Genomic DNA, 20,896 nt, shown 5'->3' on the forward strand with positions numbered 1-20,896 from the left:
GCCACTTTTTGAAAATTTGGGTCAACATTTTCAAATGAGGCAGCCTAAAATTAAGCACCCAAATCCATATTGTAAACATTAGTGTATTAAGCATCACAACATTTGTATGAGACAGGTGTTATTCCTATTCTGAAGATGAAAAAATCAAAGCACTGAGAAGATAAGGCCAAAATTTTCAATATTGGGTGCCTGAAGTTAGGCACCTAATCTCATAGAGCAACCAAGAGGGAATGCCCACATAGCCAGGCACAATTCAACTTTTCCTCTGTTTCTTTCCTCTTTCTTGTTCTTGGAGCTGACTGTGTCATCTAAACACAACTCGACTGCGGCAGCCCAGTGTTAGGAGTGGCGATGTTGCGGTCATTTCAAATACAAGCTCTGGTTCATGGCAGCCCAATGTACTGCCGCAAGCCACTGGCCACCATTCAAGCTGCCAAACATTAATCATGTTGGACATTTTAAAAATAGTTGCTGTGATTTAATGTTTTTCTAATATCTGGGGGGTGGTTGGTCTTCACCAAAGCCCTATTTAATTGTTAATTAAATTATATTGGACATGATTCTAATACTCTGTGTGGTATACTTCTATCATTCATTCTGCATTCTCTGAAATTAATTATTTGCAGCACGACAAATGTGCCAATTTTTCCAATACCATTGCTACTGGAAAAAATGCTCCTCCACAGAGCCCAGTTAGGATACTTCTGAAGTGCCAAGAATATTTTGTAAGTTGGCTGAGTATTATGTCAACTGAAAAGTCGTTATCTCATGCTATGAAATATCCAATGTACCATTCCATCAGACGTGTTTTGGGCAGGGAGAGATGTTTTTGAAATGTGCACTTACCTAAATGAGCACTGTTAGATTATAACTCTCTGTTCTTAGTGACATTGGTGTAATTCTGGATAAATTATTTGACAAATATTGTAATTATTGGTCAAATAATGTATTAAATGAATAGTTTTTAGCCAGCTAGTTAAATTGGCAAGAAAATTATTTGTCACATATATTATTCAGTGTATAACAGCAATATTCATTAGAGTATCTAACAAATAAAATTCAACCACCTTTAGGAAACCATGAGCTTAATGCATAGAACAATGATCATGGTAGTTAAGTGTTTATGGTCTGATTAACTTAAATTGATTTTTAAAGACACAATAGCTTTTTTCCCCTATTTTTCCTCCTCGTGGTGTTACTATAAAGCAAAGTTAAGGTTATTTGGATGCCTTAACTGTGCATTTCTTACCTTAAAATATTTTGATGTCTTCAAGTATAATCTTAACTCTGAATTTCCTGGGTTTGTAATGCTTGATTGTAGTATGATTACAATATCCTTGTAATTTTTTTTTAACCTCTGAGTTACCAATGAATACTCTCAACCTTAACTCCATTTTAATTTTTTTTCTTCTTTGACTTTCCTTGTTTTTTAAAAAAGAATCACTGAAAATGTTATACATGAACTCTAAACGAGGACCCCAAGGAGAATTCTAGCTTGTGATACTTCTAATGATTTGAAGATACATCTCTACCCTGATATAACACTGTCCTCAGGAGCCAAAAAATCTGACCACATTATAGGTGAAACCATGTTATATCGAACTTGCTTTGATCCGCCTGAGTGCGCAGCCCCCCCCACCGAAGCACTGCTTTACCGCGTTATATCCGAATTTGTGTTATATCGGGTCACGTTATATTGGGGTAGAGTTGTATGTATTATCAATTTAAATCATGTAAAAAAATTTAATTAGAGCTGATCAGAGAAATTTTGATGGAACCATATTTCATCAGAATATACGTTGGAGTAGGGTCAATTTTTCCAGAATTTCATTTTGGAAGAAAAACCGAAAGAATTCTGACAATATCAAAATGAATTTTTTTCATTTTGAAAAGACTTTTTGTTTCATTTTTCTTATGCATTATATATTATTACACAAATTTTCAAAAAGGTAGATAATCAAAACCAGAATATTTCAATCAACCTCAAACATTTTAAACAAAAATTCCTTCATAGAGAATTTGTAAAATTTTGGTTTGTTATAATTCAGAATAAAGCAAGATTTCAAAATCTCAGAATCCTTTGTGAACTGAAATGTCCATCCTCTGCACAGCTTTACTGTTCCCTCTTAAGGTCAGACTTAACCAATATACCAGAGTAGTGCAAAGCGACCAAAGCACACTAACCAATTACATTGTATTTGCAGTTGCTTCATATTGCCAGAGTCGCACAAAAAACCTGAAGTATACTGGAGAATCTGGTTCTTAGTTTGTAGCTGATGTTGGTTCAGAGAGCTGGGCTTAAAGGGTAGGGGGAGGAGCCCCATCTGAGTGTATGCTCCTCCTTCAGTTCCCCTGGCAGTGCTGCCACTGAGCCATCAAAAGTCAAGGAGTCTGTCAAGTACCAATGCCCAAGCTGGCATGCTGCCACAAAACCTTTGAAGAATAATGACAGTTGGGTTCAGTAGTCTACTAATGAGAATTTTTGATACTTGGGTCCACTGACTCACTACAACCAACAGAATTGTTGCATGCAAATTAACTTTAAAGGAAGAGTGGTGGTGTAATTAGTAATCTCTGATGTTATAATGGCCCCACTTAAGAGATGCCTGAGCTGTTTACTTGACTCTGTTGTCTCAATAATAATAATAATTAGATATAATAGTCATTAATAATTTAGTTTAATTGCAACTTAATTTCTCCTAATATAGCTTATGAATAATATTTCAATTAATGTTAACTACATTGAAAATTTGATGTCACCATCATTCTTTTATTAAGATCATTCAGAACAAAGAAAGAAGGACACAGCTGTTGAATTTCTTAAGACTCATTTTAAATCATTTTCATTAATAAACTAAATAAACAGAATTGATTATGAATTTTCAGAGCGATGATTCTGGGCTCAAAGAGTAAATGCCATAAGTTTGGGGAGGGCATGCTGTAATTTTCATACAAAACAAAGGATTTCAATCCTTGCCTTCAGTGCAAAATGGAACCCAGCTTTAACTATGGAATTGCAACTAGCGCCTCCAGAATTCAGCTCTGTTGAAAATGAATGTATTCCAAGTGGTGTGTTTTAGCATGATTGTAAACCATCTGGCATGGTTTTGTGCAGTGATAGATGTGTTACAATCATTTATGGAGAAATAAATGGTACTTCATGTACTAAATTTCTCTCATGTAGAGAATCTCACTTCTTCAGAAGCTCTTTACACCAATATTCCACATGAGGATGGACTACAAGCTGTGAAGAACAGTATCCCTGATAAGGCCATGGCACACCTGGTGGCTGAGCTTTGTGACTTTGTCCTCACCCACAACCATTTCAGATTTGGAGACAACTTATACTTTCAAGTCAGCAGCACTGCTATGGCTACCCGCATGGCCCCACAGTATGCTAACATTTTATGGCTGACTTAGAACAACGCATCCTCAGCTCTCGTCCCCTAGCGCCCCTCCTCTACTTGCTCTACATTGATGACATCTTCATCATATGGACCCACAGAAAGGAGGCCCTTGAAGAATTCCACCTGGATTTCAACAATTTCCCCCCCACCATCAATCTCAGCCTGGACCAGTCCACACAAGAGATCCACTTCCTGGACACTACAGTGCAAATAAGTGATGGTCACATAAACATCACCCTATACCAGAAACCTACTGACCGCTATACTTACCTACATGCCTCCAGCTTCCATCCAGGACACATCACACGATCCATTGTCTACAGCCAAGCTCTAAGATACAACCGAATTTGCTCCAATCCCTCAGACAGAGACAAACACCTACAAGATCTTTATCAAGCGTTCTTAAAACTACAATACCACCTGGGGAAGTGAGGAAACAGATTGACAGAGCGAGATGGGTACCCAGAAATCACCTACTACAGGACAGGCCCAACACGGAAAATAACAGAACACCACTGGCCATCACGTACAGACCCCAGCTAAAACCTCTCCAGCACATTATCAACGATCTACAACCTATCCTAGAAAACAATCCCGCACTCTCACAGACCTTGGGAGGCAGGCCAGTCCTCACTTACAGACAGCTCCCCAACCTGAAGCAAATACTCTCCAGCAACTACACACTACACCACAGAAACACTAACCCAGCAACCAATCCCTGTAGCAAACCTTGTTGCCTACTCTGTCCCCATATCTACTCTAGCGACACCATCAGAGGACCCAACCACATCAGCCACACCATCAAGGGCTCATTCACCTGCATGTCTACTAATGTTATATATGCCATCATGTGCCAGCAATGCCCCTCTGCCATGTACATTGGCCAAACCGGACAGTCCCTACATAAAAGAATAAATGGACACAAATCGGACATCAGGAATGGTAACATACAAAAGCCAGTAGGGAGAACACTTCAATCTCCCTGGAATAAATTCTATAACAGATTTAAAAGTAGCTGTACTTGAACAAAAAAACTTCAGAAACAGACTTCAAAGAGAAACAGCAGAACTAAAATTCATTTGCAAATTTAACACCATTAATTTGGGCTTGAATAGGGACTGGGAGTGGCTGGCTCATTACAAAAGCAGCTTTGCCTCTCCTGAAATTGACACCTCCTCGTCTATTATTGGGAGTGGACTACATCCACCCTGATTGAATTGGCCCTGTCAACACTGGTTCTCCACTTGTGAGGTAACTCCCTTCTCTTCCTGTGTCATTATATAATGCCTTGCATCTGTAATTTTCACTCCATGCATCTGAAGAAGTGAGGTTTTTTCCCCATGAAAGCTTATGTCCAAATAAATCTGTTAGTCTTTAAGGTGCCACCGGACTCCTTGTTGTTTTTGTGGATACAGACTAACATTGCTACCCCCTGATACTCCTCATGTAGAGAAGTATATGTCTGAGTGGGAGAGAGAGAGGGAAGGGCACGTACCTCAAAGGCAAGAGATAGTGCACAAAGAGTGATGGAAGAAGTCCCAAAGTGAATGCCAAACATATTTGCTTCATGAAAAGATCAAGACATTTGGAAAAACAGAACTGAGTACATTTAAGATGAGTAAGAAAATTATTTAAATCATATTCATCACATCACTAAAACCTAGCAAAATTGATTAGCTAATGGAGTTGGTATTTAAAGTCAAACACTTGTATTGGAAACCACTGGCTACTTTAAAATGGCTGATTTTAAAAAGAGGGTGAAATTCTGGCCCCACTGAAGTCAATGGGAGTCTTACAGTTAACTGCCGTGAGCAGTGGATCAAGCTCAGAATGAACAGCAATCAAGCACAAGACCAGAAGGTAGGTACATTACATAGAGCTTCAGTGGGATGTGTGTGTGGTTTTAAAAATAACAAACCCCACACCTCTGGATGGGGGACAAACCCTGTGATTGGCTTAATGGAAAAATGTATGTTGAAGAGTGATCTGAAGGAGGAAAGGGTGGGTTCCTGCCGGAACAGGAAGCAAGAAAATTTTGCTTGTACAGTACTGTAAGGGGCAACATAGAAGTCCAAGAGAAGAGACTATGAGATTCATAGGTTCTAAGGCAAGAAGGGACCCACTGCATTAATCCAGTCTGACCTCCTGTATAATACTGGGCATAGGATTTCCCAAAATTATTTCCTGTCTGAACTAGAGAATATTTCTTTTGGAAGAACATTCAGTCTTTGATACAAAGAGAGTAGGTATTTCAGACGAGTAGGCAGAGCAAATGGCAGAGTATGAAGAGATGAAATCAGAGTTGTATGCTGGGATAGATTTGCTCAGACCCTTGAAGGTGAGGGCCTGGAGCTTAATCTAGATGTGGAATGTGAGGAGCCAGTATGAGATACTGTATGTGTAGTGACTGGTTGAGATGTGACTGTGTAAAAAGTGAAGCAGCCATTACAATGCTTATGTCCAACAACACAGTAGAACACCCTTTTTACGAACTAATTGGGGAATGAGGCATTCATATTATCATAAAGTTCATAAAATTGAACATCTCAAATTTATAGTAGATAAAGTGCATAAATTGCAGTTTGGTGCACTGCACTGCTTTCTTGCCTTACAAAGCACTGCACAACAATGTGAAGTGCATTGAAAACATTAGACTGTGAAGGGATTTCAACTTGTTCTTCATCAACATCATTTTTGTTATGTGATTTTTTCCCCCAACCCCAAAAAACTTGATTTTTGTAACTGGTTGTTTGTAAGATTGGTGTTTGTAAAATCAAGGTTGTACTGTAGTTGAAATGAGGAATCTTGGTCACTAGAACTTATTCACTGGAAGATGGAATGTTGACTCAACATTTAGAATGTTCCCGTGTCTTTTAGAAAAGTTTGATGAGATCTTAATTGCCCCCGAGACAGAAAGGAACTCAGTTTAACAGTATCTCTAATAATACAGTATCTCTTAGAATTACACTACCAGCATTGCATAGAACAGGGGTGGCCAAACTATAGCTCGTGAGCCACATGTGGCTCTTTTACCGTTACCTCCATGCCCCCACCCTTTCTTCATCTACCAAAGGAGGGTGTGTGGGGGACCTTGGGACCTCTGCTTTGCAGCAGGGTAGTGGGGTAGGGGCTTCTGCCCAGCGGAGAGGGGAGGCTCAGGGCTTCAGCCCTGTGGGGAGGTGAGGCTCACGGCTTGCAGCTTCAGCAGGAGCATGGCTGAAGCTTCAAGCCTCATCAGGCACCTACTACAGTGCTGAAGCCCCCAGCAGATGTGCCTCAGCTCCTGAACTTCTGAAGATTGTCATATGTGACTCAGATGGCCGGTAAGTTTGGCCATCTCGCACCCGTGACATAGAAGTTCAAAGGCTGATGTACTCATGGGGTAGATTCTGATTTAATATATACTGTGGTAAATCCAGGATAACTCCATTGAAGAAACAATAGATTTTGATTTACATTGATGTGAGTGAGATATGGATTTAACCCATAATCATAATCTTCTACTTCAGAGATGAGAGTGCTACTAACTGAGCCATACTCCTGATAGTTATTATACAATATATTATACAATTAGATAATGTATGGAAATAGACAGATGTTTTTACCTATATCCTATAAGGATGTTACTCCTGTAAGGATATTATTGCACAAGAAAACACTATTCCATTCACTTTAAACATTTGATCCATGCCACCGATCAGAATTTACACACAGGATTGGGAAGAGGGTATTGATAGAAAACACATCCGTTGAGTAAAGCCAAAACAGTAGGCTGGCTGGCTACATGACTCATTAATTTTTTTAACATTGCAAGCAGGGTGGTAGAAAATCATAATTTTTATATGGGGCTATGAGTTCTTGCTGTTTATGCCCTTCTCACTATTCCCCAGCATGTGAAGAAAAATCTGTTATTTCCTGCTGTTCTTTCTGTGGTTTCTGAAACAAACGGAGAGAGAAAAGCTCTGGTCTCAAAAGACCGTGTGGGAAACTTTCAAATGCTACTGTAATTGTGTAATGTTGACAGTCTGAGCCGAGTGATCCTTGTACAGCTTGCAAGTAAATGAGCATCTCTTCAATGCTCAACAATAAAAGTCTCTAGTGGGGTAAAGTCACAGACAAGGAAACAGAGCTCTGGGGCCAGGCTCTGCTTTCATTTCTTCCTGTGCAACCCCACTGACTTAAAGGTACTTTCTCAGAATTGGCAAAGAGTTCTGTGGCACCTTATAGACTAACAAACAGTAGGTACCCGACGAAGTGGGTATTCACCCACGAAAGCTCATGCTCATGCTCCAATATGTTTGTTAGTCTATAAGGTGCCACAGAACTCTTTGCCGCTTTTACAGATCCAGACTAACATGGCTACCCCTCTGATATTTCTCAGAATTGCAGTCTTTAATACCGGGCATAATGTTAGAGGCACATAGAGAATCCGACAGTGTATTTATGATTCAGAGGTTCTAAGGCCAGAAGGAACCATTGTGATCAGCTCCTGTATAACACAGGCCATAGGATTTCCCTGTATGAATTCCAGTTTGAAATAGCACATGTTTTTTAGAAAAACATTCAGTCTTGAGTATATATACAGTATGTTTAGGCATAGAGGAGGTAAATAAACCTTCTCTTTTGTCCGGGAAAGAAGGCGGGTTGATGGGGGACACATCTCCAAATGGCATTCTGTGGTCCATTTTGAGTTTTATATGTGCACCTTTTAGGGTGACCAGACAGCAAGTGTGAAAAATCGGGACAGGGATGGGGGATAATAGGAGCCTATATAAGAAAAAGACCCCAAAATTGGGACTGTCCCTATAAAATTGGGACATCTGGTCACCCTAGCACCTTTGAACTGTGTAAGGTGATTGGGTATCTTCATCTTGCAGGATTAGGCCATTAAAGGGAAACCCTCAGACTAGACAGGTTTCAGAGTAGCAGCCGTGTTAGTCTGTATCCAGTGATGAGCTGCCAAAATATTAACAACCGGTTCCCTCCTCCTCACCCCATGAGGGGTCATGCCCCCCCCCGACTCCTGTCCCATCCAACCCCACCATGTTCCTTGACAGCCCCCTGCTACCCATGCCCTATCCACCCCCCTTCCCTGTCCCCTGACTGCCCCTTGCTACCCCATCCAACCCCTTCTCTCATTCCTGATGGCACCCCGGGACCCCTACCCCTTCCAACTACCCCTTCTCTCTGTCCCCTGACTGTCCCTGGAATCCTTACCCCTAACTGCCCCCCACCACCCCATCCAACCCCTGCTCCTTTCTGACTGCCCCCCCCAACCCTTACCCCCATTCAATCCCCCTGTTCCCTGCCCTCTGACTGCTCCAACACTAGTCCACCCCCCTCAACTCCCCTGCCCTCTTCCAATACCCCCTCCCTGCTCCCCTTACCTTGCTGCCTGGAGATGGGGGCCCAGCTGGGCTGGGGCTGGAGCTGAGCCGCGCCGCTGGGCCGGACCCGGATGCGGACCCCGGGGCAGCAGGAGCCGAGCCCCCGCCGCGCCCTTCCGCGCCGCCCGGACCCCAGGGCAGCAGGAGCCCAGCCCCCGCCGCGCCCTTCCGCGCCGCCCGGACCCCGGGGCAGCAGGAGCCCAGCCCCCGCCGCGCCCTTCCGCGCCGCCCGGACCCCGGGGCAGCAGGAGACCCCGGGGCAGCAGGAGCCGAGCCCCCGCCGCGCCCCACCGCGCTGCCCGGACCCCGGGGCGGCAGGAGCCCAGCCCCCGCCGCGCCCCGCCGCGCCGCCCGGACCCCGGGGCGGCAGGAGCCCCGCCACGCTGCGGTGCCCGGCCGGACCCGGACCCAGAGCAGGAGCCCAGCCGGACCTCCCCTCCCCCCCCGGCCCAGCTTACCTGCCTGCCTGCCTGTTCAGGCTTCCCGCGAACATCTGATTCGCAGGAAGCAGGGGCGGGGGAGGAGAAAGGGGCGGAGCAGGAGAGGAGGGGGAAGTGAGCTTGGGCCAGAGCTTTTGTTAAATGTAGCAGCCCTTATAGAACTGCTGGAACAACCGGTTCTAAAAGGGCTGCTAAATTTAACAACCGGATCGCGCGAACCGGTGCGAACCAGCTCAAGCTCACCACTGTCTGTATCCACAAAAAGAACAGGAGTACTTGTGGCACCTTAGAGATTAACAAATTTATTTGAGCATAAGTTTTCATGGGCTACAGCCCACTTCATCAGATAGACAGGCACCAAAATGACCGCCTTCCAAGACTTACATTTTTCCCCGATCTGATGAAGGGCTCTGTGTAAGCTCGGAAGATTGTCTCTCTCACCAACAAAAATTGGTCCAATAAAAGATATTATTTCATCCACCATGTTTCTCTAGTATCCTAGGACCAACATGGCTACAAACACATTGCATAAAATTTTTCCTTCCTCTTTTTTACCTCGCTTAGCATGAACACTTTCCCTACTAGTAGCTGAGAGACATGAACTGGCTGGATTTTGGCTGGTGGTGACATTTGTCTTCCTTATTATAATAGCTTATAAATTCCACACCGCCTTTTCTATTATAGACCATCTTGTCTAGAAATAAGGGGAGGTAATAGACCAGCTGCAGTCTGTTATGCTCAGGAAAGATTTATGGACCTCTTCTCCTGAGGGATAGGGTCAGATAGGGATTTGGAAACAAATACAGCTACCTATGACAGTGATATCTGTGAGTGCTTTGAAGGACTTTTCTAATATTACTGCTTTATGTAGGGAAGATGGTTTTTGACCTGGGTTTTCTGTTGTCAGAACAACCTTTTACTTAATCTAGTAATGTAGCTTTACCTTGTAGATCTACTTCAGCCCCTGCACTGCCTGAATTTCCCATATCCCTGAATTTTGATGGAGATATGTAGCGTGTATGGGAAAACAACAACTTTCATTCCATCTCCATGCAAAGAATTTTTCAGTTTATTTACAAAACTCCCTGGAATGAGAGTGAGCCGTTTGTGGTTCCTGTGGCTGATTCGGGGGTTATTTCTGCTGTGCTGAAGATGCTAGTCAATAGAATTAAACTCTCTGCTCCCCCCTGGTGAGGTTTTACAGTCTGTTGATCCTGTTTCTAACCAAACTGAGGGGAAATGTTTCTGGCAGCTAGAGTATCTAATGATCAGGCTCATTGTGCCAGACATGTTTAATAATGCTGAGGCATTCCCCAGTGAATTCTTGGCCATGTGTGATGAAGGCCTGCTTGTTGGTTGATACCACTATAAAATGGTCATGGATACTTTCTGAGGCTGCGGTCCAATCCCATACTTATGTTTCTGTTGCTCTTTGGGCTGGCTGACACTTGATGTGCAAAAGCGGTTGGTTTCTTTGCCTTCAGATGCAGAGTACCTCTCAGGGGAGGAAATGCTCTGTCAAGCCAGACAGGTATCTGAGGAGATTTTTTTCCATCCTTTTGGGATCTCTTTGTGAAACTATTTTAGTAGTCTTAAGACTGTTCACCCTATGCTTTGCACCATGAAAGGCAGCAATGTTCTGAAGACCAAAACTTCTTAGAGTTGGTTGGGCAACTCCCACATTTTCATGTTCTCTGTATGTATATATATCTCCTCACTATATGTTCTAGTCTATGCATCCGATGAAGTGGGCTGTAGCCCACGAAAGCTTATGCTCAAATAAATTTGTTAGTCTCTAAGGTGCTACAAATACTCTTGTTCTTTCTGCGGATACAGACTAACTACTCTGAATCCTTTGACTCTGAGGAACAGACCCCTCCTATACCATCCTCTTTGGAGGAAATCTTCAATTGATTGTGGATTGTGGCGAGGAAGGAGAGAGTTTATCCTGAACAAGGGGACCTCCAGACATTCTATTTTTGTGACTACATTTCCTTTCCAAGTAAGAGTTACTAGGGTTTCCCCAGAAGTGGTCAAGTATGAGGTTTGGTTTATATGGAGCTCATAGCTTCTCCAGAGAAGAGATACATAGAGGATTCCAGATTCCAGTATCCTCTAGCTTGGTGGGGGATCTGGTCCATTTTGGATCACTTGTAGCTGATCAAATTTAACATTTGCCTCACATGAGAGATTATTGGTCCAGGAAGCCATGAGTAACCATGTCTCCCTAGTGAGGATTGGGACTCACTTCAATAGCATGTCCATTTTAGGAGCTGGCCTTTACGTTTACATCTTGGAGTTGAAGGTGATAGGCTCAGTAAACTGAAGGGCAGAGAGACTAACTGATTTGTCCCAGGCTATATTCCAAATCAACTCAGAGAACAGGAAAAGAATACAGAAATTCTAACTTCTGGCCTTTTGTTCTAATCACTAGGCCGCACTCCCACCCAAATTCTATCTATCTATCTATCTAATCGTGGTTTTTTGCTAGATTCCATATATCTATAAAATCAAATGGCAAATCAAATTATGGGCAAGATGTAAAATTTTATTTGCAAATGTTGTCTGTCTAGTTTAAAAATCTTTTTTGTTTTTCAAGTTTTAGTTGCTGCATATTGTTGAAATCTCCACATATCATTTAAAATTAGGATTAAATAATTTCTTGTTCTTAACTCTCTATTTTTAATAGGCAGATTTCAACTCACTGTTTCCAGAGTACAACTTTGGAAAATACTATGAAAAAGGGAAATCCTAGTGATTTTATTTGCTAATGATACTCAAAAATGATCATCTGAACAAACATCTTGCACTAAAAAAGCCCTTCAAGGCAAAAAGGCTCTAAACTAAGAAGAGAAGCTGAATAGTTCACAAGCAGTTCAGTTTCTTCTCTGGTTTGTTGTGGTTGAAGTTTCACAAAATTAAAAACAGAAGGCCAGATTCTGCCTCAATACACAAGCTGGTGGGGTTGGGGCAGAATTTGAATCTCTATGGTGGATATTTCATCCTGTGTTCCTTCCTTGAGGGTGCAGGATTTTAGTAAAGGGTCAAACTAACCCGTGTTCAGACTGAAGGGGAGATGAGAGCGTGCTCCTACCTCTAGTGGATACACCCCTGTCTCTGCCCTGGATTACTTTTATTCTGGCTTGTAAAGATAACTCTGAGGAGTGTGGATTTTCTTTCTTTCTTTCTTTTTTGTTGTTGTTGTCTGTTTTGCCTTTGGAATGAATTAGATTGCACCAGATGCCATGTGGTTTCACAAGAGAACATTTCTTGGACTGGTCTACAAGGCTAAAACCCAAATCTCTTAACTCTGCAGCCAGGGCCTAACCAACTAGGCCACAGCACCTCTCAGCCATGACACTGGACCTCTCTGTGCCTTAGTCACCACAGCTCAACATTGTGGTTCCTAAGAATGCTTTGCCCTCACCTAGCACTTTTTCACCTGTAGATCTTGAAGCACTTCCCAAGGCACATATACATTATTTGCTCATTTTTACAGCTGACCTAACTACAGACACGAGATTTGAAGCAATGTTTGTGTCAATGGCATGGTGATCAGGTTGTTCCACATTAGGATTCTGTTCCCAGCTTTCCTGTGGCAAGTCACTCTGCTGTGCTGCAGATACCCTGTCTGGACAAGAGATACCCTGTCCCCGTAAAAGTAATGGTGTGAGGTCTCACTAAGCATTCAACTGCAGCTTTACCACAGAGGCAGAGTAAGGGGCAGCGCTTAGCTTCACAGTCCCAAGAGCAGACCAGGAACTAGAGTGTGACTAAAGGGTCTAGTCCCTAGTTATCCTGTTGCTCCAGGGGAAAAGTAATTTCTGCCAGTTTTATACCTAGTGTAGATTATTTCCCCGCTCCCATGCCAGCTCGGCTATACTGGTCAGTGCTTTGGAGGAAAAGGGGTATATCAGAGCCTAAGCTTTGACAGCTTCCTGTCTACTCACTCCCTACCCCAGTGTGCTTCTCCTTCGCATGTAGGCCATTGACCAGGGTAGCACATGCAGAGGAGTAAGGTGAATGGAGAGGAGGAGACCAAGCTTTACCACATTCTGGACTCAGAGTGTCCTTTTAGTTTAGTTTTTAAAAAAACTTTTTATTAAGGCAAAGCTACAATTAAATGTTAACATCCAACATAACTTGTTACTAATTCAGGATCAGTTAATATTCAAAGAACCCGGATAAAGATTCTGGCTTGCTGGCTGGGGAACTCTCCTCCTCTGAGTACGCTAAACGGGGTGACCAAATGTCTAAATACCGAGCCTCTTTTTTGGCATTTCTCTTGTGTACGTACTTGGCGTGAAAGCTTTTCCATCACAAGGACAGTCCATATTTTACCCTACCACAGCTCCACAGGAAAAGGAGTCACATTTTTCCAATAAGTTTAGCCCCTAACAATAACAAATACATGAATTTGTCATTCTGTTTAAAAGATAGATCCTTTACTGGAGCATTAAGTCAGCAGGTCAGGGGATCTCATTTTTTCATAAGATGACTCTAATAATTTCCTCCCAAAACTGTCTAATTCCTGGACACAACCACCACATGTGCAAGTATGTGCCTCTTTCCTCACAACCCTTCCAACAGAGCACCTCCCTAGTAGCAAAAATATAACTGGAGTCAGATGTCATCTATACAGTAATTTATACAAATTATCGATATGAGCAACACAAATTGAAGATGTAAATCTCCTTTCCCATATAGACACCCACTCATGCAGATCAATTTCTTTGTTCAAATCCCTCTCCCAGCTTCTCATCTGGGTTGTGTTCTTATCAACATCTTTTTCAATCAAAATTGTATATATCGAGAAATTAAACCTTTTGTTCCAGTTTGTTCCTGTGTCAATTCCTCAAATATTGTTAAAGATCTAGATACAGACACGTTGTATCCAGCTATTTTTGACTTATAAGGATTTTAATTACACAATCTTTGTATTATTTACGGTATTATGTATCTCTTGGTGTGATTTCAAGTCAGGACCCAGGAACAGCTGTCCGAATTGAGTAATCTCAGCTCTTACCCATAATGAAGAGTTGCTTTGATAGTGTCAATTTAGTTTTGAAAAGTATTCCAGACTGGTTTGGAGATCAATGACAAAAATAGCCTCCCTCCTACATTTCTTTTCTCCATCTGGTTCCATGGCGGAGCATAGTGTTGAGTTTTCAAGTAATATTAATTTCTGAAACATTTTACTGAACCTGCTCTTAAATACTGCCTCTTACATAAGCCATTAGAACAATCTACCTCTGGTTCTAATTTTGAGATGTAATGCAATTTCATTAGGTAGCTATAGGGAAGACAATAAAATTAAAAAAGGATCCATTTTAAGGTGTTTAAGCTAAAAAAAAAGACTTAGTTTATTAAAAAACTTCCAAGCATCTTCTTTTCAATGGATTTAACACTGTATATTTGAAAGCAGGAGAGGTTTCTTTGTTTTTCTGTTGTGTACAGTTATATCAGGGTTCAAAATCGACATTATAAAGCAGCCTGTGTTACAGCCTTAGGCTCTGTCCACACTTAAATGCCACAGAGGCACAGCTGCAGCTGCTGTAGACCCTTACTACAGCAACAGGAAGGATCTCCCATCGCTATATGTAATCCACCTCCATGAGAGGCAGTAGCTAGGTTGATGGAATTCTTTTCTTGATATAGCACTGTCTACTCTGGGGATTAGGTTGGCTTAACTATGTCTCTGAGGGGTGGGGAGTTTCCACACCCCTGAGGGTTGTAGCCATGCCGATGTAACTTTTCAGTGTAGACCAACCCTTGGGAAAACTATTGGGGTCTCTTCATGCTAACAACAATATGATTACTTGTGCATGCTTTTATCATGCTGCTTGTGTAGCTGATACATATGAGAAAGAGGAAGAAAATGAGGAAGTGGCGATGCATATTTTTCATAATTGGAGTTAGTGGGGAGCCTTTTAACGGATCTTATCTTAATTATGGATAAATTATTATCTCTGCATAATAAAACTTTTTCCCTGTCACAAGGGTTCACACATATAGGTTTCCCAGAGTGGAGCTGCACATAAGGCTTTCTCTGTCAAGAGAACTTATTCATAAAGATCTACCTGTCAGTAGTGCTCACACATATTTCCTGTCAGAAGTGCTCATGTATTTTAGACATTAGCTGTGATGACAAATATTTCATATCTCAGCTTCATTTTCTTCTCTTTGTTGGGTTCAGTGAAGGAAAATCATGGATAGTTTTTAAAACAATTTCAGTTTCTTAATCACTTGACCGTTCCTGCCTTTGAAAATGGACTCTTTATGCATAGTCACTTTTCAGAGTAGAATCTCATTTTAAGTATGTGCCTCAGAAAAAAATTGAAAACATGTAAGTGCTTCTAAAGCAGGGGTTGGCAACCTTCGGCACGTGGCCCAACAGGGTAATCCCCAGGCGGGCCACAAGACATTTTGTTTATGTTGACCATCTGCAGGCACTGCCCCCCGCAGCTCCCAGTGGCCACGGTTTGCCGTTCCCGGCCATTGGACGCTGCGAGAAGCGGTGGCCAGCACATCCCTGCGGCAAGCTGCAGGGGGCCATGCCTGCGGACAGTCAATGTAAACAAATTGTCTCGCATCCCGCCAGCGGATTACCTGATGGGCCGCGTGCCGAAGGTTGCCGACCCTTGTTCTAAACTGTTGAAGGATGCACAGTGCCGTGTTCTCCTCCCCGCCCCGCCCCCCTCCACTGTTACCCTGTATCACACTGAGAAATATTTCACTGACATCTCTCTACTACTGAAAAGGTATGATACAATATCTTCCTATTGTCTATTTTAAAAACAACTGGTGCATGTAATACCACAAGAACCAAATATTTTTAAGCAGAGTAAACACGTGTATGTCTTTATAGTGTGAGGCAATACAGTTTTTCTCTCTTTTTCCTGAAGAAATAGAATGATACAATTGAAAGAGGAGTAGAACGCCTACCTCTGTTCCATGCTGGGATGGGGGTAGTCTAAATGTCACAGTTAAGCCCAAACATCAGGTTGTAATTGCTAGAGAGTAAACATGCCAGAGTGAACATTCCAGTGTAAAAATGAAAGTGAGCAGGATGGTTCTTTGTGTCTGCTTATCAAGGCAATTTTGCATCAGATCTAACACCGCCACATTCCTGCACAGCAGAATTCAATTAAAAAAGATACTTAAACAATAAAGGAAATTACAGACTAGAGTGGGTTTTTTTTAATCATCTAACTATGAAATAAAAAGCACAAGTAAATTAATGCACAAAAACTATTTATTTTTGCTCTGCTGTCCAAACACATACAAGGCCTACACAAGCACAATCAGTAAAGCCATTACTACTGAAGGAAAATCCTGATTATTCCCCAAGTTGCTGCTGTACCACAAAATCAATTTCAGATGTAATTTACTGTTAGTTATTCTTGCAAGATATGAACATATCATCTGAGCTTCCCATTTTAATGTGTATGAAGGCAACTAAGAATATCATTGAAACAAAATGTCAGGTCATGAGAGACGGAAGCAAAAATGAACCAGCCCTTGAAGGCTGTCACATAAGATTTTAACACAGCACTCAGAGTACAGAAGCATCATCATACCACTGGCTTGTCTAATCTCTTCTTTTCTCCTTTTTAAAATAACTTGTCTTTTCAGTGCATCCCAATGTGAGCCAGGGTTGCCAAGGAGGGTGTGCCACATGTTCCGACTACAATGGATGCTTGTCATGCAAACCCAGACTCTTTTTTGTTCTGGAGAGGATTGGCATGAAACAGATCGGAGTATGTCTTTCTTCATGTCCAAGTGGATACTTTGGAACGCGGTATCCAGAAATAAATAAGTGTACAAGTAAGTGCTGGGGAAAGCAATGCTGTACCTATATATTTTCTATTTCTGATATGAGACTAAACCTCATATTGTGTATCCCTATGAATCAAGGAAGTTAAATATTAAATAGCTAGATTCTTTAGTTTGTTCAGCCTTTTTATGCTGGTACAATTAATATTCAACTGAGTGGAATTTTAGAGTGGCAAAGCTTAAGTAAAATATCTTTGTATGGATGACCTATCCAGGCACTGGGGATGGACTCCTCTCCTACATCCTTATTCAAAGGTAAAGGATACCAGTATAATCCACCAGTGCCACAGCTACAGCTCAATGGCTGTAGCAGCAGACAGGGGCCACTGCAACTGCACAGAGTGGAACCTGTGCCCATGAGATCCATGCCGTTTATAAACTCATTGACAATGCTCTTGTCAATCCCCCAGCCTGACCTCTGTTTCCCCATGAGATAGAGATTGATACTGAGGAGTACTGCTCCACATTGAGGTTTCCAGAGCTACTTTGCATGACCTCTCTGTAACTATATACTATGCATGGCATAACCACAATGGTGCTTTTGCAATTTAGGCGTGTTACTATATTCTGGTCAACTGTCAATCTGTGGGGAAATGCTGAACTGTCATTGACTTTCAGTGGGGTTAGATGCCTAACTTGCATCTCTTCCTTCCTCCGACCCATCAATACTTTTTGAATTTTGACAAAATTTGACATTTTGAAATCTGAAACTAAAACCTGGAGAAAAACCCTTTTTTGACCAACTTTATTTACTAGTCACCTACGTGACTAAATAAAACATAGGAATTATAGCTAAGTAATTCTCCTTACTTCTTGACGAGTGGACGCTGGAGCATAATCCTATATTCATATAACCTCTGAGCCACTAAACAACTTCAACTAACTGTGCACTTTTCTCTAACAGTATCTCTAGAGTAAATGTAACCATGTCCTTTGTATATCACTTGCACAATAGTATATATACAAGTTTTATCATAATGTTAAAAATCCATGGCTGGTAGCTGGCTTCTGTCCTGTATGAATGATATAAACATAGTAATTATGGAAAATGCTGTGGGACTGCAACAAAAAGTAATGGAGCAGAAATCAATCAATCAATCAATATGAAAAGAAAAAATAATAATTCTAAATTCTGAAATACGTTTTTAATTCTTCCAGAACGAATGGCGATATACTTGATGGACCTGATTCTCCACTGACTTGCATTTTAGCCAGGGCCGGCTCTACAGTTTTCACCGCCCCAAGCAACGCACCGAATTGCCACCGCGGACGGCGGGGGCAGTCCGTGTGCCCTTAGGGCAGCAGGCGCGTTTCCGCAGCGGCGGCAATTCAGCGGGGGGGGGCTTCTATGTTTAGCTGAAGCCGCCGCGGACAGCTAAACATAGAAGCTGCCACCGAATTCTCATATCCTGCAGTGTAAAGGGGACTTCACATGGATATGAATAAAATGTACTCTGACTGGAAGGCCCTTATACATTGCCAGAGTGGCATAAAATATAAACCTAAACCTCGGCATACATGTAAATCAGGGACTTAGTGTCTAACTGGGGTGAGTGAAAGTGACACAGGATGTAATTCTTCCCGTTTTGTATTACAGGATGTAAAGCTGACTGTGATACCTGCTTCACCAAAAATTTCTGCACAAAATGTAAAAGTGGGTTTTACTTACACAACGGAAAGTGCCTTGAAAACTGCCCTGAGGGGCTGGAACCCAACAATCACACGATGGAGTGCACCAGTATTGGTAAGTAGAGTCTCCAGCCTAAGCCCCAACCCAGCAAGCCCTGCACTCGTATTGACCACATGGAGTCCGCGCAGGGGAGGACTTGCAGGAATAGGTTTAGAGTTAGGAACAGGAAACCCAACACTGCATCTGAATTATTTTAAAGAAAGTTTCAGTCACAAGAAGTGTTCTCCAGTGCCATAACCTCAAGGTGTTTCCTGAATCTACCCTCTGGCCCCTTCAGAACAATCCATTGCCCTCTGATGAGCAACTTCCAATTATTAGGGACTCTCTTGTGCCAGTTAAGCATAGGCCAATGTTTGGGATGATATGGACCACCTCAGGAATTCTACCTCAGGGATTCCTCCCCAAAATCTTCAGCATGCTGGTGAATATCGGTTGTACTACACCCCTTCAGGAAATGCAACATGCTTCCTCTTCCACACCGGGCCAGCTCTGCTAACTGATGCTTGGGGGTAGAGGGCAGAGCCATGGCTCCTTCCCCAACCCGTTGAGGTGTCTTGCAGTATTGACAACTTCAAATGTTAAAAAATCATGAGACAGCCCCTCTTCACCTCCCCCTCAATCATGAGATTTTTATACAGATGTTGGGTTTTTTATTTGTCTTCTGGTTTATGAGCCTTTAAGGTGCCTTTAGGACACATTTTTTAAGCTTTTGTCCACAGCCGTGAGGAGTAGAAGCTCACTTAAAAACTAATGGAAGCTGAGATTCTGATGTAATCACTTGACTCCAGGAGCTGGGGCTTTAATTGAAACTTCAAATATTGTTGCAAAGCAAGATAAATTCATGGGAATAGGCAACACTGATCCTGTCACTCAGAAAGTGCACAGAGGGAAACAGTCCTTATGCTTCTTGTGCTGCCTATGTTGTGCAGCCACAGAACTCTGTGCTGCCACCTGGCACTGGTAGAAATCTGCTCACTCCATGAATGTGGATGTAAATCTCATGGTCCCAGTGGAAATTGTGTGCATATTTTGAGAGGGAAGCAAAGCTTGAGCAGATTTGAAAGGAATAAAAATAATATACAATAGTTTTGCAGCTCTCTTCCCAAATATATATTTACCTCAGGTGGTGGTGATGGTTTTCATAGTTTGATTTCCAAGCAAGGACTTTCATCACAGCTAAGAAACCTGAAGAATCATTTCTGCTTCTTTGGTGTGTGTTTCAAGCTGCCTAGGACCTAGCTGCTCTAACAATGAGTCAGTCTTGACTAGGAGAAGTCATTAAAAGCTGCAGAGAAAAAACAGACCTTTGCTGTGCATGTAAAGACCTATTATTTTAACAGGAGAGCCTCACATGTAATACGAAAAGCAAAGTGAGCCACATAACAATTAAGTGGAGATTTTTTGAGATCAGCTGTCTTCTAGGGTTTGTAAAATTTGGAAATAAGTTGCAGAGATGGAAAAATCTATTAGGCCATTAAATCCATCATCCTCATATTGTTGCAGGGTGTATTGCTCTACACCAGGGGTGGCCAACCTGAGCTTGAGAAGGAGCCAGAATTTACCAATGTACATTGCCAAAGAGCCACAGTAATATGCAGGGGTGGCTCTAGCTTTTTCGCCGCCCCAAGCACAGCAGGCAGGCTGCCTTCGGCGGCGCGCCTGTGGGAGGTCCACGGTCCCACATATTCGGCGGCATGCCTGCGGGAGGTCCACCGGTCCCACAACTTCAGTGTATCCACCGCTGAATTGCCGCCAAATCCATGGGACCAGGCATGCCGCCAAAGGCAGCCTGACTGCTGCCCTCACAGCGACCGGCAGGGTGCCTCCTGTGGCTTGCTGCCCCAGGCACGTGCTTGGAGCGCTGGTGCCTGGAGCCGCCGCTGGTAATATGTCAGCCGCCTCTCATCAGCTCCCCACCCCGCTCCCAGCGCCTCCCACCCACTGGCAGCCCTGCCAGTCAGTGCCTCTCCCTCCCTCCCCGCACCTCCCGATCAGCTGTTTCGTGGTGTGCAGGAGGCTCTCGGGGGGAGGAGTGAGGACATGGCAGGCTCAGGGGAGAGGGCAGGAAGAGGTAGAGTGGGTACAGGGCCTGTAGAAGAGCCAAGGGTTGAGCAGTGAGCACCCCCTGGCACATTG

At 42.7% G+C, this 20,896-nt stretch overlaps 1 protein-coding gene across 1 annotated transcript in view; it reads left to right on the forward strand.

Annotated features, from left to right (window-relative positions):
• The window catches only part of RSPO3 (R-spondin 3), an 87,010-nt gene that overhangs the window by 28,308 nt on the left and 37,806 nt on the right, over positions 1-20,896 (forward strand). Inside the window, exons 2-3 of the mRNA XM_045011825.1 lie at positions 16,870-17,061; positions 18,668-18,814. Of these exons, the coding sequence (XP_044867760.1) occupies positions 16,870-17,061; positions 18,668-18,814 (339 nt within the window). The remainder of the gene's footprint in view (positions 1-16,869; positions 17,062-18,667; positions 18,815-20,896) is intronic.

This window comes from Mauremys mutica, chromosome 3 (assembly GCF_020497125.1).
Source record: "Mauremys mutica isolate MM-2020 ecotype Southern chromosome 3, ASM2049712v1, whole genome shotgun sequence".
NCBI lineage: Eukaryota > Metazoa > Chordata > Testudines > Geoemydidae > Mauremys > Mauremys mutica.